The 15,842-nt window shown below is 32.1% G+C and overlaps 1 protein-coding gene across 1 annotated transcript; it reads left to right on the top strand.

Moving 5' to 3' along the window:
* Positions 1 to 13,671: 13,671 nt before the first annotated feature.
* Positions 13,672 to 15,477, top strand: LOC136229587 (cytochrome P450 736A117-like). Its single transcript, XM_066018473.1, has 2 exons — positions 13,672 to 14,720; positions 14,794 to 15,477. The coding sequence occupies exons 1-2, from the start codon at positions 13,779 to 13,781 to the stop codon at positions 15,409 to 15,411; spliced, it is 1,560 nt and encodes a 519-aa protein (XP_065874545.1). The 5' UTR covers positions 13,672 to 13,778; the 3' UTR covers positions 15,412 to 15,477.
* Positions 15,478 to 15,842: the final 365 nt, after the last annotated feature.

Here is a 15,842-nt window from a genome sequence, read left to right on the forward strand (position 1 = left end):
GAACCCCCAATTTATTATTTCAATTTGATTTCTTCTCCTAATGAAAGGATTAATTTTTATTCTTCTGAATTGTCGCAATCAAGTGAATTATATCCATCTACATAGTAGGTCTGTTGTAATATTATTTTAGTTCCACAATTACTCTCTGACTTCATACCTTCACGCAGTTACAATAATATTCCTACTTTTGGTGTCCAAAAAAATGTCTTGGAAGGATGACATGATATTGAAAATAGTAGCTGAAGTTGTTTTTCCAGTTATAAGCAGTCATTTTCAATCGACTATAACTCCCTAAATATGATTTCGATCAAGATCCATAAATACTCATAGGTTTCGTTTCGATTACTTGATGCAGGATTCCATATTGTCGTAACGAAATCTCATCATTTGATGCCTCAAAATAATAGATTTTTGAAGGTCCTTGGTACTAAAAAATAGGAGCTGAAAATTGATTTTCTCCTTTATTTTCTTTATTTCTGATTTTATTTTCATTGTTTCATTTTTTATTTCTTTTTAAACTTTATCTTATTTTTATATTAATTATTTTACTCACAAAAGAAAAAAATTATTTTCCTTCAGATTGTATATAACTGTTTCTGCCAACCTGGTTGGTACGTATTTTAATAAAAAAAAAATATAACTGTTTCTACTTTTCCAAATAATTTTTAAAATTTCTGTGTTCAGTTTAACAAGGCTTAGATTTTGTTTTCTTCTAGAAGAAGTAGGACACAAAATAAAGATAGGGATTCAAATTGAGCTAAGAAATGAAAGGCCTAAAAAAGGAAATATAACAATCATACATAAATGTAGAAATAATTGAAATCTATATTGATTATTTTGGTGTATTGTCATTTTCACAATTGGACTTTCCACAACAATATGGACCAAACTTAAAAGCTAAGAATTTCTTTCAGTACCATGCTTTTTTGTGGACCAAACGTGTCCTATTCAATTAATATGGATTTTTGGGAGTTCATTGGATTTCTGACCTGAAAAACAAGAATGAGATATTTATTTGATTTGTAAAATTTGTGTAAGGAACAAGAAAGCTTTTATTTTTTCATTCTTCCTCTTCAATTCTTCAATTCGTATAATGAGCAGTCATAAAAATTTGGGTAATTAATTTATTAGTCCCTATATTTTGATAAAACACATTGTTTAGTCCCTGTATTTTTAAAAACACATGTAAGGTCCCTAACATTTTTCTCAGTGAACTGTTTAGTCCTTCAGTCTGTTTGTTAGATTTTTTTACCGTTTATGACTTCAGAAATGACTAAATTACCTTTTACTATTTACATTCAAACTTCAGAAGAGGGAATCCAATTTAGAAGAAGAAGCTATTTGTATGGAGAACAAGAAAAAGAACAGACCCAATGCTTACAAATTTGAACGATTAAGAAGAAAATCAAGAGAAGAACATTCAAAGTTAATTTCAGATGCATTAGAGTTTAAAGAAAAAGAAAATAAAAGAAAAGAAGAACGCAAATCTAAATTGACTAACAAAATCTTCATGAGAGTCTAACGGCAAGGACTAAATAGTTCACCGAGAAAAACGTTAGGGACTAAACAGTTCATCGAGAAAAATATTAGGGACTTTACCGTGTGTTTTTTAAAATACAGGGACTAAACAGTGTGTTTTGTCAAAATATAAGGACTAATAAATTAATTACCCTAAAAATTGTCCAAATTTTTACCAAAATCTTATAAAAGTTTATTATCTCAATAGAATCACTTAAATTTAATTTTATCTCAATAAAATCGCTTTGAAAACATTTTATTATGCTTATAAAAATAATTAATGGCTACTATTATTTACATTTCATTTAAAAATTGTCCATATATTAGTTCTTGAAATAGAAGTTGAACATTCGAATATTTATGTCTAAAGTTCCAACTCCTTATCGTTTTACATCATTTCTTCAAATAAATATATTGATGGATGTTGCTTCTTAATGTTAAAATATGGTGCATATTTTTACACTAGTTGATAATTAGATATTATGACTGTGATTCAAGTAAGAAGATAATCGGAAAACGTTCAAAATGACTTTATTGAAATAAAAATAAACTTAAATAATTTTATCGAGATATATTAAACTTTTGTGAATGTTCAATTGTATAAGCTTTTATGACTTCCAATGCCAATTACTCTCTTCAAATGTTGAAAAAATATTGTATTTTCATACGTGCTTATTTATTTCATGAATAAGTTATATAGGAGAAAATATGAGACACATAATTAATTAGGATCTAATTACACTTAGATTTTTTTTTCTAATTATTTATGGACTAAATTAATTCTAATTCACTAATTAACTATTGATAATCACAAACAATTAGAAAATATTGTTTGGGACAATATTTCCCAACCATACACATTCCGAATTATTTCCCCAAACAACAGTTACACTTTTAAGTGTTTAATCCTATTTTTTTGGATGGGTTTGAAAGGTGAAATAGTAGCTGAGATGATGCAGATAAATTCGATGTGGACGGTTTTAGTCGTAAACCGACAAAGAATACAAACTTCTCAAGTCTAGTTTGACGGGTGAGTAACCCTAAAAGGATGGAAATCCAAAAGCTTCTTAGGAGCACTACGCCAAAACCCTTTTCAGACGACGGTTAAAAATCGTCGTCCTGCGAGATATAAATCTGTCACAGGGCTCGCTGCCGTCTATTGCACCTTCAGACGACGGTCAGGTTCTGTCATGTTTCGTCATCACACATGACATTAGCCTATTTGCTTAATGTTATCTTACCCTTGTTACGATGCAGCTTATTTATTACTGCTGTCACCTTTAATGTCATCACATGACATTCTAATAATTAAAACCGTGAGGTTAGCCTATTTGAGATGACAGTTCGTATAATAATTTCTGCCGTTATAGCCTGTTTAGATGGCACAGGTCTTAATCAATCATGTCAAATATTTTTTTTCATATGACAGATACGTTTATTTTAATATCTTTTTATTGCTGTTTAGATGACATTTTTAAAAATTAAAATGTCACTTTATGCCTACTTCTTCGTTTGAATTTCTGGTTTTTATACCTGAATACTGAAACATTCTAAAATATGAAGATGAAATTCTGTATATCAATGGTTTTAATTTTATTAGAGACCAATACTCATAATATGTTTACATTTGTGCCTATAACGTCAATCCATATCTTGAATAACCAATACATTTCTGAATTAAAACACACAAAAAAATAACCAATCTTCCATAGCGTCAATCCATATCTTGGAGTAATAATTAGGCCTATAATCCCAAAGGTCTTGGTATCTGCAAAAGCCAAGCAGGTCATTAATATTACACACATCCCTAAACTCAGTAATTACGTAGACCCTTCCCCTTTCACGGCCTTTCACTTACCACAATCATATCATTATAGACATATGCATCATAAACGTTCAGAATCCATACCTTCAACAACCAGAAAACTTACGCTGTAACAATGGATCCTCTTGTTGAAACTCCACAAGAGATAATTGCTGACTTGGAGAAATTGTACATGGAGAACCCAGAGTGGCTTCTGGCCATCGATGGTACGTAATGTCAATCCATAGTTGTTTTGTACTCTTCCTGGTTTCTTCTGTGTATTTCTAATGATTCTTCTTGGATGATAACGTACAGATCCTCTCAATGGTAACTCCTTCAAATGGTCGATCAGAATGAAAGGCCCCCAATACACCCCATATGAAAGGGGTGTATTTGAAATCAGAATCAGCTACCATCCGGATTTTCGAAACAGTCCTGCAAGAGTAAATATTAACTCAGATCAGTAAGATATAATCACCTACATGAAACATACACTAATAAATCTCTCCTCTTATTCTCAGTTTTGCTTCTGGAATAGGATATATCATCCTAACGTGGCTCCTCAGGGGTTGATTCATCTTCCCCGTATCCTTAATAACCATCGCTTTTCCACTGCCACGGTATAATGCAACCATTTATCTATTTAATTTGATAAACATACAACATCATATTTTTGTTCTAATTATTCTATGCATTTTGTAGTGTCTGTGGCACCTGTATGATCTACTTCTACAGCCCCACAGTGAGGAGCCATATTCTGGGCAAGAAGCAGTTGCTGAGCAATACCGCAGCAACATGGAAGAGTATGAGAGGCTCGCCCGGATATGGACTGAGGAGTATGCAAAGTGGATATGAGGGTGTCCAAATCTCCTAAACTATCTTGAGTGAGGGAAAGGAGAATCGAAAGGCAATGCGAGCTCCAAATGTGGTTCTCATTCCAATTCGAAATTTCCTTTCTCCACTCAAAATAGTTAAGGAGATTTGGACCTTTAATTCCCCCCCGTTTGTAATATAACGTAGAGCTTTGTGCTCCTAAACTGACCCTTTTATAATGCTCCTTCCATTTGGGTTGTACTCGTTGTACTCTGAACTTGGTAATGAGGGTTATAATGCTGTCACCACAAGGGACTCTGTTTGTGCTGAATATGAGGGTGTTCAAATCTCCTAAGCTGTCTTGGCTAAGTGAAAGGAGAATCGAAAGGCAATGTGATATCCAAATGTGGTTCTCATTCCAATTCCAAATTTGGTTTCACTAGTCAAAACAGCTAAGGAACTTTGGACTGTCAATTACAACCGAAAGGCAACACTCATCCCCCCTTTTGTAATATAACGTAGAGCTTTGCTGTTCAGTTCGTATGTATGTGCAAGTAGACTAAACTGACCCTTTTACAATGCTCCTTCCACTTGGGTTGTACTCGTGGTACTCTGAACTTGGTAATGAGGTTTATGATGCTGTTAAAACAAGAGACTCTGTTTGTGCTGAATGCATCATAAACCTATCAACATGTTTAATGTTGTTGTTACGATATCAAACTGAGTGGAAAGGAACATAGTAAGAGTATGGCCAATGCACATACATAATCCTTTATGTAGAGCTTGTTATTCAGTTTGTATATATATGTATATTCTATCTAATCAAAATATATCTTATCATTTGCAAGCCATATCAGTACATGCAATTAGCCTAAAATTACCCTTTAATATATACTTCATACATGCTTCATAAATGAATTGCATTCAGAATCCTTACTTATCAGCATAACTCATGTTCAAATAAAAATGAGTCAGTTGAGTTCATAACATTTTCAGCTTTAAGAGTATGTCTAACATGCTATAACAAGTAGACAACTTATTCAAGTAGACATATGTATATTCAAGTGAACATGCTATAACAAGTAGACAACTTATTCGTGCATGTCTATTCCTTACTTATTCAAGACAACTTATTCCTTAATTATCATCATAGGTCATGTTCAAATAAAAAGGAGTATGGTGATATATCTTATCATTTGCAAGCCATATCAATACATGCAATTAGCCTAAATTTACCCTTTAATACATGCTTCATACATGCTCAATGACCCTTTTACAATGTTCCTTTAATACTTGATGCATGATTAATAAGCTACATGCCCAAATGAACAATCGTACACATACTCATACAGAACATCAAACATAAACATCAACAAAACATCAAATATAAACATGTTTCATACACATACACATACACATACTCAATCACTTCTAGCAGTATAACTCATAGGTGTAAGAGTATTGCCAATCACAATGAACATTCAAAGCTTTAGAGTATGTCTAATCAGCCACATGCTTAATGATCATTCATACATAAACTCTATGAGTCCTAGCTTCCTAAACAGTTATATCTAACCAATCAGTTCATACCAATCATTTCATCATCACGCACAACATCATACATATATGTAATCGTTCAGTTCAAACCCACATAACAATATATATACTAAATTAGGCTAGTTTCCTAAATCAATGAGTTCTAGGTTCCTAAACAGTACATCAAACATACTCAATCACTTCTAAAGGCATGACAATCAGTTCAAACCAACATAACATTAATATATATTCATTAAGTTAAAGAAATCTTCCCATATGCTAAAGGCATGAACCGATTGACAATCTCTTCAGTCAGCCTTCCCATGTACTAAAGCATTCTTACTATCCCTACAAATATTGTGTTCAAATAAAAAGGAATCAGATGAGTTCATACCATCTACTATATCAGGCACTGCATTGCCATAGGTTAAAAAAGATAAAGACCCAAGCTTTTCCGCAGTGGACCTAAATACAATAAAATCAGTGTAGCTAAGCGAGAGATCTAAACCTTTCAACGATAGGTCTGAAAATCACAAGATCCTTATTCCAGCTGCTGAAATCGACATACACAAAAGTAAATCGGATGAGGAAAAGATAGAGTGAGGAACAATGATACTCTAATACATCTAGGAACGAAGAAAATATGGCTTACCAGTACCGTGTTTCGAGCTCACCCAGTGATTGCATGTTCAAATCAACAATGGAGATAGAGAGGGATGAGAGGGATGAAGCTCTTGCGTAACCTAAACTGGGGTTTGGGATTAGAGAGAGGGTTTATATATCAGCTGAAATTTCAGTCAAACAATAGAGCGCCTAAAATTTGGTATGGCCGCGTAAGTGAAATTTCATTTACCGCTTTTTTTTCGGCATATAATGACATTCATTTATTAGAGGTGTCATCTGTTGAGCGCATCAAATTTAACGAAAACGCCCGTTTTCTTTGGATGACAGGATTCTGTAATCATCATGTCATCTGAGAATCGAGCGCATTTTTTATTTTGCCTTCATATGACATACAGTTAAAATACTGTCACGAAAAATATTCAGACGACACGAAAACAAATGTCTGTCATGTGAAAGGAAAAATGGCATAGTAGAGGCTATAATTTTAATTCATCAAAAGTTGTTCAAACATAAATAAGAGAGATATTTATACCCTCTCCAAGTAAAAGCAAAAGACTAACAAACCCCTACTAGGGTTAGACTCTAGGGATAGAAGTAGGGGCCAATTAGGCATAGTTTAAAGATAGAAATAAGGAAATAAGAGTAATTGAAGGAGTTTAAAAAAAATAGAAATAAGAAAATAAGAGTAATTGAAGGACATATTAAATAATAACATAAGGACACAAGGGCCACCCAAGTTTCCCCCTTATCTTGCTTGTCACCTAAGGCTGTCGTTCGGGATCCACGCCCCGCGCGTTCCGCGTCCCCCATCGTACGCTCCGCGTAAGTCGGCTTCTGGAACTGGTCGTCCTTAGCTACATCCTATCCCTTATCTCGGACCTTTCCTCCACGCTCCGCTTTCTTTATATCATGCTCCGCGTGATCTTCATTAATGGCCCCTCCACGTGTGTTGTTCTCTCTCTCCTTTTAGCGCCTAACACACGCTCCATGTAGAAACATAAGATGTCCTCATCATGAGAGATTTTTTTTTATGCAGTTGACTATATAGGAAAATGACCGCTTACATCTGTTTAGTTACTTGAAATCGAAATTTCATTTAAATTTTCCCCGATTAGGTCTCTTGATTTTTTTTACCGTCTAGACAACATTTAAGAGGTCATCGGAAACAAAATGTTTTGTTATTATTATTATTTAGATTTTTTTGTTTTATTACAATTTATTTTTAAATATTATCTCATGGTTGTTGGTGAATTTTGTTTAATATTTTAATGTCATTGTTTTATAATTTTTTTTTTTGTGAAATATATTACTTATGGACAATAATTCTTTTATTTATTTGAGTTATTTCAATTGTATTTTTTGTTGAAAGGTTGTTTGCACCTTTTAAGAATATATGTTAACGTTAGGGGATAATTTAATTTTTGTATTTTTAGTATAGATTATAATTTTACTCTATAGTTAATTTTATTTAATCAAATTCATCTTTCCACAAAATAAAAATATAACAAAAATAAGAAATAATATAAAAAAAAATTATTATAACAAAAACAGAAAAAGAAAAGAAAAGGAAAAAGAAATAGTCCCAAATCAGGATCAAATATGGTTCATTTTTTCAGTAACTCGTCCAGCAACTTCGACGATAAAATCAGACACCAAATTAGTGAAATTTCGGACGGCCAACATTTATTTCTAAAAGTTCAGGATGTTAGCTTTCCAGAATGTCAACAACAGAGCAAAACAGAGCTATATTGAAGCCTATGAAATTTTTCAAAGTTCACTAGTTCTGAAAAAACAGGTTGAAATATTCAGTAGCCCTTCAAAATCGTTTTTTATGGCCTCAACTCTATTTTTTAGCTCTAAATTCACCCATGATCATTCCTTAACTAATGGGAAGTTAATAGGCATCATGGAATGGATTTTTAAGGATCATTTACAGGTAATTAGCTGTTCAAAAAGCTATAAATAGAGCTTGAATTCTTCATTCCAAACCTCCAATCAACCCTGATCAAACACCCAACAAAAATCAACAACAACAATTTTTATCAAATCAATCCTATTTCGGATCAATCCAACACATATTATCAATCTTTAGTCTCTCAAATTCTTTCTTTTAGCTTAAATTTAGTCGACCTTAGCTTATTTTCACAAATCCAATTCTCAGCTTTTCCAACAAAACTCTCAAATTTCAAGAACTTCAATCTTCAAATTCTCTTAGTTTACTCAATCAAATCTCAATTCGATTTTTGCTACCTTTTAATTTATTCGTCACCAACATTGCCTTGCAATCAATTCAAGCTCTCTTAGACTAGATTGAAAATCACAATTAACGTCTTCCTCAAAAGCTTTTAAGCAATTTTCGTGAAACCGAGATCCTCAAAACCCCATTTTCCAGTCGTTCTTAGTTTACACGCTTTCTAAATCACATTTAGAGACTTTTTTTTTTATTGATTTTAAATCAATTAAGAAGACATGGAAATAAGCTTTTGAATTTTTATTCTTGAGAATTCATCAAACCACCTTTTTGGATATCACTTTTTTTATTCCTGACTGCTCACTCCTTTATTTTGTCCCAAATTAATTTTAAGCCCTTTATTGATATCAAATCTCGAAATCCCAAATATTATTTCATGAAAAACGGTCTTCTATAGCCATCAAAACCGTCATTGAAATCGCATCCACAACACATAATCAAGCTTTTGGTTTCTAACAATCAAACAACTATTCTGTTATGGCTACCTTCAAAAATTTATTCCGGACTCATTACTTAACCTTTTTCCGAGATTCCAATTACAAACCCTTCTATTACATATGAACTTCAAGTCCTAGCCTTCGTTTCACTAAAATCTGATCTCTACAACCTTCAAAATCGAGGCCTAAAGTTTCATAAAATCAATATTTTTTTTAGAAATTGCTTCCATTTATTCAACTAAATGACAAATTTCTGATTTGGTCCCTGAATTTTCTAAGTCGCTCCAAATTCTCCCAGAATTTCTGGTTTGGTTCCATGATGTTTCAAGCCTCACCCGTGGCTACTCCAACGACGTCAACAAGTTTGTTTATTTTCATTTTAACCTCGTACATATTGTTTTTTCATGGTTCGTTTATATTTCTAGCTTTAAAGTATTATTTACCAGTTGTAATCTTCATGCCTTATTCTCATATTTGTAATCCAAAAAATTATGAAATCAATAAACATATAAAAGAAAAATAAAAAATTCATATGTTTGCGTTGGTTTTATTGCTTTTATTTTCGGTACCATATTTAAAGAATTTTTTTCCAATTGACCTGTCAAGCGACATCGGGGACCTACGACCGTTGTTTTTATTTTCAGTCATTATAACGGTTGTTAATCGCTTTTTGTTTAGAATTCAAGTCATTTAGGTGCATTTATTATTTTATTTATTTATTTACTACTTTAGCTTTCAAGAACTAGCTTCGCTGGTACGCCCACATGATTTTTACCATTTTTAATCCCTACATTCGTATATCAAAATTGAAAATTGAAATATTTCGAAAATATCACCAACAGTTACAAATATACATATTTTCTATATTAAATAAATTTATATTATTCTATTTAAATAGTATAATATATATTTTAATTTATTTTTAAAAAGGTATTTATTAATAAACAAATAAAAAAATATAAATTCGATTAATCTTCAAAAGCACATCGCATAATATTTTTATATATATCATTTTATTTAGGGATCTCGGCTCCCTCTAGAGCATCCCGTTCAATGGGCTTCCGATCAAAATTATGTTTCTTTTATAAAATTCAGAATTGTTTACCAAAAAAAATTCAAAATTTATTTCAATTATAATACAAAATTATTGAAATTTCAATTATCAAAAACTATATCCAAAATTAATGATTATTTTATGCGTGAATTTAATAGTAATAATATATCGAAACAAGAATGTAACTTCCTAAAATAGAATGAGAAGTGCATAACAATAACACAATTGATTTAATTACCATCTCTTAAAAATAATAGAACAACAAGAGGCTTCCAAAATTTATTTCACAATTTCTCTCTAAAAAATAATAAGAATAAGTTACAAACTTAGTTATATCTTCGTGAAATATAAACTTTATTTTAAAGTTTATATTTATCATTAAGAGAGTTTAAAGATAACAAGTTCTTATCCTTAAATTCTCTTGTTAGTAGTCCAGGTTTAGGATTATGGTTAATTACAAATCTGACACATTTTGGAAGCTCATTTATATATTAACCTTAGTTGTCCAACATCTTATAAATCTAGACACTTTCGCTACACTTGGACAAAAATACCATCATCTTTCTCATTCGCCATCTTCAACCTCATACATATCGAAAACTCCTATCTTTCCTTCTTTCTTCCCGTCTTTTTTGGTCTTCATATGTGTGAAAGATGATGTATAGAAGATGGATATATCAATAATTAATGAAAATAGTTTAGGTTTATGCAATTCGAAACTATACATCCCATTGAAATTATGTATTTTCAACAAATTTTCATAATACTGCATTTTTCTGCAATTCCCGACATTTGTCGCATCATGATAAAATGCGACAAGCTCATACTACTAAAGTCTGTCGCATCATGATAAAATATGACAGATGGGGCACGCTCATACTACTGAAGTCTGTCGAAATTGCAGAAAAGTGTAGTATTACAAAAATTTGTTGAAAATGTAGAGTTTCAATGTATGATTTCGAATGGCATAAACCTAAACTATTATTATTAATCCTTGACATATCCATCTTATATACATCATCTTAACACATATGAAAAGCAAAAAATCAATAAATACACATTATCCTTTGTTTCCAATTCTGCCTTCTAAACTTAGGTCACCGGAACCGCAAACCTCCATCATCGACTAGAGATCGAAAGATGTGAAAAAAAAAACAATTAATTTGAACCAAGAACCAACCAAAAATAATTAACACTTGCAAAGTTTAAGTTAACAAGAATACAACTCTTTGCCATAGACGAAAAAACAATTTAATGAAATTACAACAAAAGGGTTAGAAAAGTTCCCACCTCAGAATAAACGTGGTTGTTGACGTTTTTTTTAAAGAGGAAGGAGCCACTGCATAATCGGCGTCATCGAGGAGCAGCGCAGACGATCAGAGGGGCTAGCCGGCGGAATAATTTTCTACTATGGAGGAGATTCTCCGGTTTAAGTATTGAAGTTCAACGAAATTGGGGAAAAGAAACGAGAAGAGAAGCCGCGGTCACGAAGGAAAGATTAGCTATTCGGATTTGGCAAAGAAAAGAAGGGAGAAAGGGAGCTGAGAAGGGAGAACGCTATGGAAGCCGGAGCTGTTCTCTAAAATGAAAGTAAGAAATGAGGAAGAAGATGAAGGAATGAAGAAGATGATGGTATTTTTATCCAAGTATAGTGAAAATGTCTAGATTTGTAAGATTTTGGACAACTAGGCTTAATATGTAAACGGGCATTCAAAATGGGCTAGATTTGTCATTAACCCTATATATATATATATATATATATATATATATATATATATATATATATATATAAAAGATTGGAAATCATAATCCTACAAGCAATATACAAATTTAGAATCCTAATCCTAAACTACAAAAGGAGAGAGTTTAAGGATAACAACGTGTTATCCTTAAACTCTTTTAATAATAAATATAAACTTTACCTAAATTTAAGATAAATTTTATGTTTATCAATAATAATATAGTTATTGAGGAAATCAATTTATCATTTACATATTAAAAAGAAAAATATAATTTTAAGGGCTTAATATATCATTTGTCTCTAAACTTGTCCAAAATGGTTGATTGGCCCCCTAAACTTTGAAAGTGTCTCGATAGCCTCCTGAACTTGAATAAAATGTTCAGTTAGCCCCCTGAACTTGCATAAAATGTAATTAATGCGGAAGATATGTTGCACGCATCTTAAAAAAGTAAAACGACCAAGATCGGAGTATGCGATTATAATATTAGAGAAAATAATGTTTTATAGTTGAATAAGTAAGAAATTCTTTTTTCACAGATTTTAATATATTTTATGAAATATGTAATAACATTCTAAGGCACGTGTAACATATCTTCCGCTTTTGACTTATTTTTTTAAAATCGAATGATTAATTGATTATATTTTACGCAAGTTCAGGGGGCTAATAGAATATTTTATGCAAGTTCAATGGGCTATCGAGACACTTTGAAAGTTCAGGGAGCCAATCAACCATTTTGGACAAGTTCAGTGGCAAATGATGTATTAAGCCTAATTTTAAGTGTAACAAATGGTGCAATTTTAAATGTTATTAAGCGCAACTAATCTCATTAATGGTATATGAGTTTTTTCATGAATGAATAATATATGTGCAATTTCTAAGTTTTATTAGGTGGTTACAACTCTAAAGGTTTGAGAGTAGACAAATCATACAATTGTATATATATTTTTTGAATGAATGTTGGGACGCGAAGGCAGTCCGGACATCCCAACTAGGTTGGCACCCCCGGTGCAGCCAACAACTCGGATATTATTAAAAAAAGAAAATAGAATATAGTACACAGGAGGAAGAAGAAAACAAGAAACAAAAAATAAAAAATTACAGAAAGCGAATATAAGCTACATTGCACAGATCGTCAAACAGGAAAGCCTGACAGAAATGAGGAGCAGAATTCCACCAATGATAATCAGCTGTCGATTGCCCAAAACCTGCTTGCCGATCTGCTGCCTGATTCACTAAAGAGATGTTAAGTTTACTATTGCACATGATTTTATACATTGTGGTTAAATTTATATAATACTCAATGATAATATAATTGTTAACCGGTTCATTTTCAATAAATATTTCCAACAGTTTAATTTTTATCTACTTCTTTGATCCAATCAATAATTAATTAATAAAACTCAATTGTGAGTTGGCTAAATGTAATCAAAAGTTGAATCGGAGACGTTTGTTTCGAAAATGTATGGTATTGAAAGAAATTCCGGTGATTTACGGGAGCTCCATCTCCATATATATGAAAATGACACTGCACCAAAATAATTGAAATATAGCTTTCATTTATTTATTATAATTATCAAACTTCTTACTTCTAGGCCTTTCATTTTTTTTAGCTCAATCTTTATATCTTTATTGTACGGCCTATATAAAAAGATAATCTAAAGGGATGTTTGTTTTCCATTTTAGGGTTTACTTTAGTTTTCTATTTCTTAGAACAATATAAAATATAGTTTTTGTTAGGTTAGCAAAATTTTGTCTTTAGAGCTTTTCAAGATATTTTTTAATTATTTATTTGATTTTGGTAAAATTATATTTTTTTTTATTTAGGGAAATATAATTTTTCATTGATCCCTATTTCCAATATAAAAAAGAAAATTTATTTAAAAAATCATTTATTTTGAAACTGAGACAATAATTTAATTTTGACTTTGCAAATCTCAGCTATTATATATACCGTACAATCTGATTAATCAATTTAAAGATTAACACCTACACTTGAGAAATGTTGGGTTTAAGCTTATTAGAAGAACATGTAACCTCTCCCTACTTCACAATAACCACAATAATCATCTTCTTAGCTATATCTTTGGTACTCATCCTGCTGAAATGGTCTTCATTTAGCAGCAAGAAGTCCGGTCTAGCACCGCCTTCTCCACTTACTCTTCCAATCATAGGAAATCTTCACCAACTGGGCTTGTATCCTCATCATTCTTTTCGAAAATTGGCTGAAATTTATGGCCCCATCATGTTGCTTCACCTGGGTAGTGTTCCAGCTCTTATTATCTCATCAGCAGACATGGCTCGTGAGATCATGAAAACTCATGACATTATCTTCTCAGACAGGCCTAAATCAAAAATTAATCAAATAACTGCATATGGCCAAAAAGATATTGCCGTTGCTCCATATGGTGAGTACTGGAGACAGATGAAAAGCATAGCCGTTGTTCATCTGTTGAGTAACAAAAGAGTACAATCCTATAAAGATGTAAGGGAAGAAGAGACAAATTTAATGATTGACCACATCAAATCTTCTTCTTCTTTGCCTGTCAATTTAAGTGAAATCTTCGCAAATACTACTAACGATATAGTGTGTAGAGTAGCTTTGGGGAGGAAGTACAGAGAAACAGAAGGAGGAGGAGGAGGAGGAAGAAGCTTTAGAGATCTATTAAGAGAGGGTGGGGAGATTTTTGGGCTTTTTAATGTTGGGGACTTTATTCCATGGCTTGATTGGATAGGTAGTGTTAAAGGGTCGTATGCTAGAGCTGAAAAAGTAGCTAAAGAGTTGGATGAGTTCTTCGAGAGAGTAGTTGATGAACATGTTGCTAATGGTAATTGGAGAGCTGAATCCAAAAATAAAGATTTAGTTGATGTTTTGCTTTGGATTCAAGAGGAAAACATGGCTGGTTTTCCTATTGAGAAAACTAGCATAAAGGCCATCATCCTAGTAAGTAACTATTCCTTTAGCTTCATGAAAAAAGAAATTTAAGGGAAGAGATTCTAATAAATAAATTTTGTAGGATGTTTTTGGAGCAGGTACAGATACAACATACACTGCTTTGGACTGGGTAATGGCAGAGGTCTTAAGGCATCCAGAGGTGATGAAGAAACTTCAGAATGAAATAAGAGAAATCGCTAAAAACAAATCAGAAATAACAGAAGATGATCTCAACAAAATCCCTTACATAAAAGCAGTGATACAAGAAGCTCTACGTTTGCATCCTCCGCTTCCATTACTAGTTCCTCGAGTTTCAACCCAAGATGTGAAAGTAAAAGGGTTTAATATTGCAGCCGGAACTCAAGTGTTTATCAATGCTTATGCAATAGGAAGAGATCCTGCAATATGGGATCGAGCTGAGGAGTTTGTGCCAGAGAGATTCTTGAATAATACCATTGATTTCAAAGGACAAAATTTTGAATTGATACCATTTGGATCAGGCAGGAGGATTTGTCCTGGAATTCAGTTTGCAATGAGCACAGATGAGCTTGCTTTGGCAAAGTTAATGTACAAATTTGATTGGGAATTGCATGGTGTAGCAACAACATTACAAGATATGGACATGTCTGAGACAACTGGTCTCACCGCCCACAGAAAGCTACCTCTTCTTGCTGTTGCTACTCCATATCTATCTTCCTAACATGGTTGCTGTATTTTTTTTTCGGCATATTGCTTATCTTAGTAAATAAAAATAATATTACAATAAGGAGTAAGTTAATAGTTGTTATTTGTATTATGTAATTTGTAATATGCTAGCTTCTTATTTGAATTGGATTCAGCATGCTAGAAATTTTATGATAAATATCCTATAAAATCTTAATTCTAATAGTAAATTGTGTAAAATGAAAGCGACAAAAAGTTTAAAGTTCGTAATTAATTCTACATAATTGAGATTAATTAAATAAACAAAATGCCAATGGATAAACTCAAATTTGGTGATAGAAATGAAGAAACAGACTGAAAATAATAGGGTTTTTGACACCAAATCCAGAGTCGTATTCAGGGAAAAGAAGGGAAATGAATGAAAAGTAAGGGATTAATTTTAGGGAGAATTACAAAACTAGCACATTT

This window comes from Euphorbia lathyris, chromosome 1 (genome assembly GCF_963576675.1).
Source record: "Euphorbia lathyris chromosome 1, ddEupLath1.1, whole genome shotgun sequence".
Classification (NCBI taxonomy): Eukaryota; Viridiplantae; Streptophyta; class Magnoliopsida; order Malpighiales; family Euphorbiaceae; genus Euphorbia; species Euphorbia lathyris.

Coding starts and splice junctions, on each gene's coding strand:
- LOC136229587 (XM_066018473.1), top strand. CDS start 13,779: ATGTTGGGTTTAAGCTTATTAGAAGAACATGTAACCTCTCCCTACTTC. Junction 14,721..14,793: donor GCATAAAGGCCATCATCCTA/GTAAGTAACTAT, acceptor TAAATTTTGTAG/GATGTTTTTGGAGCAGGTAC.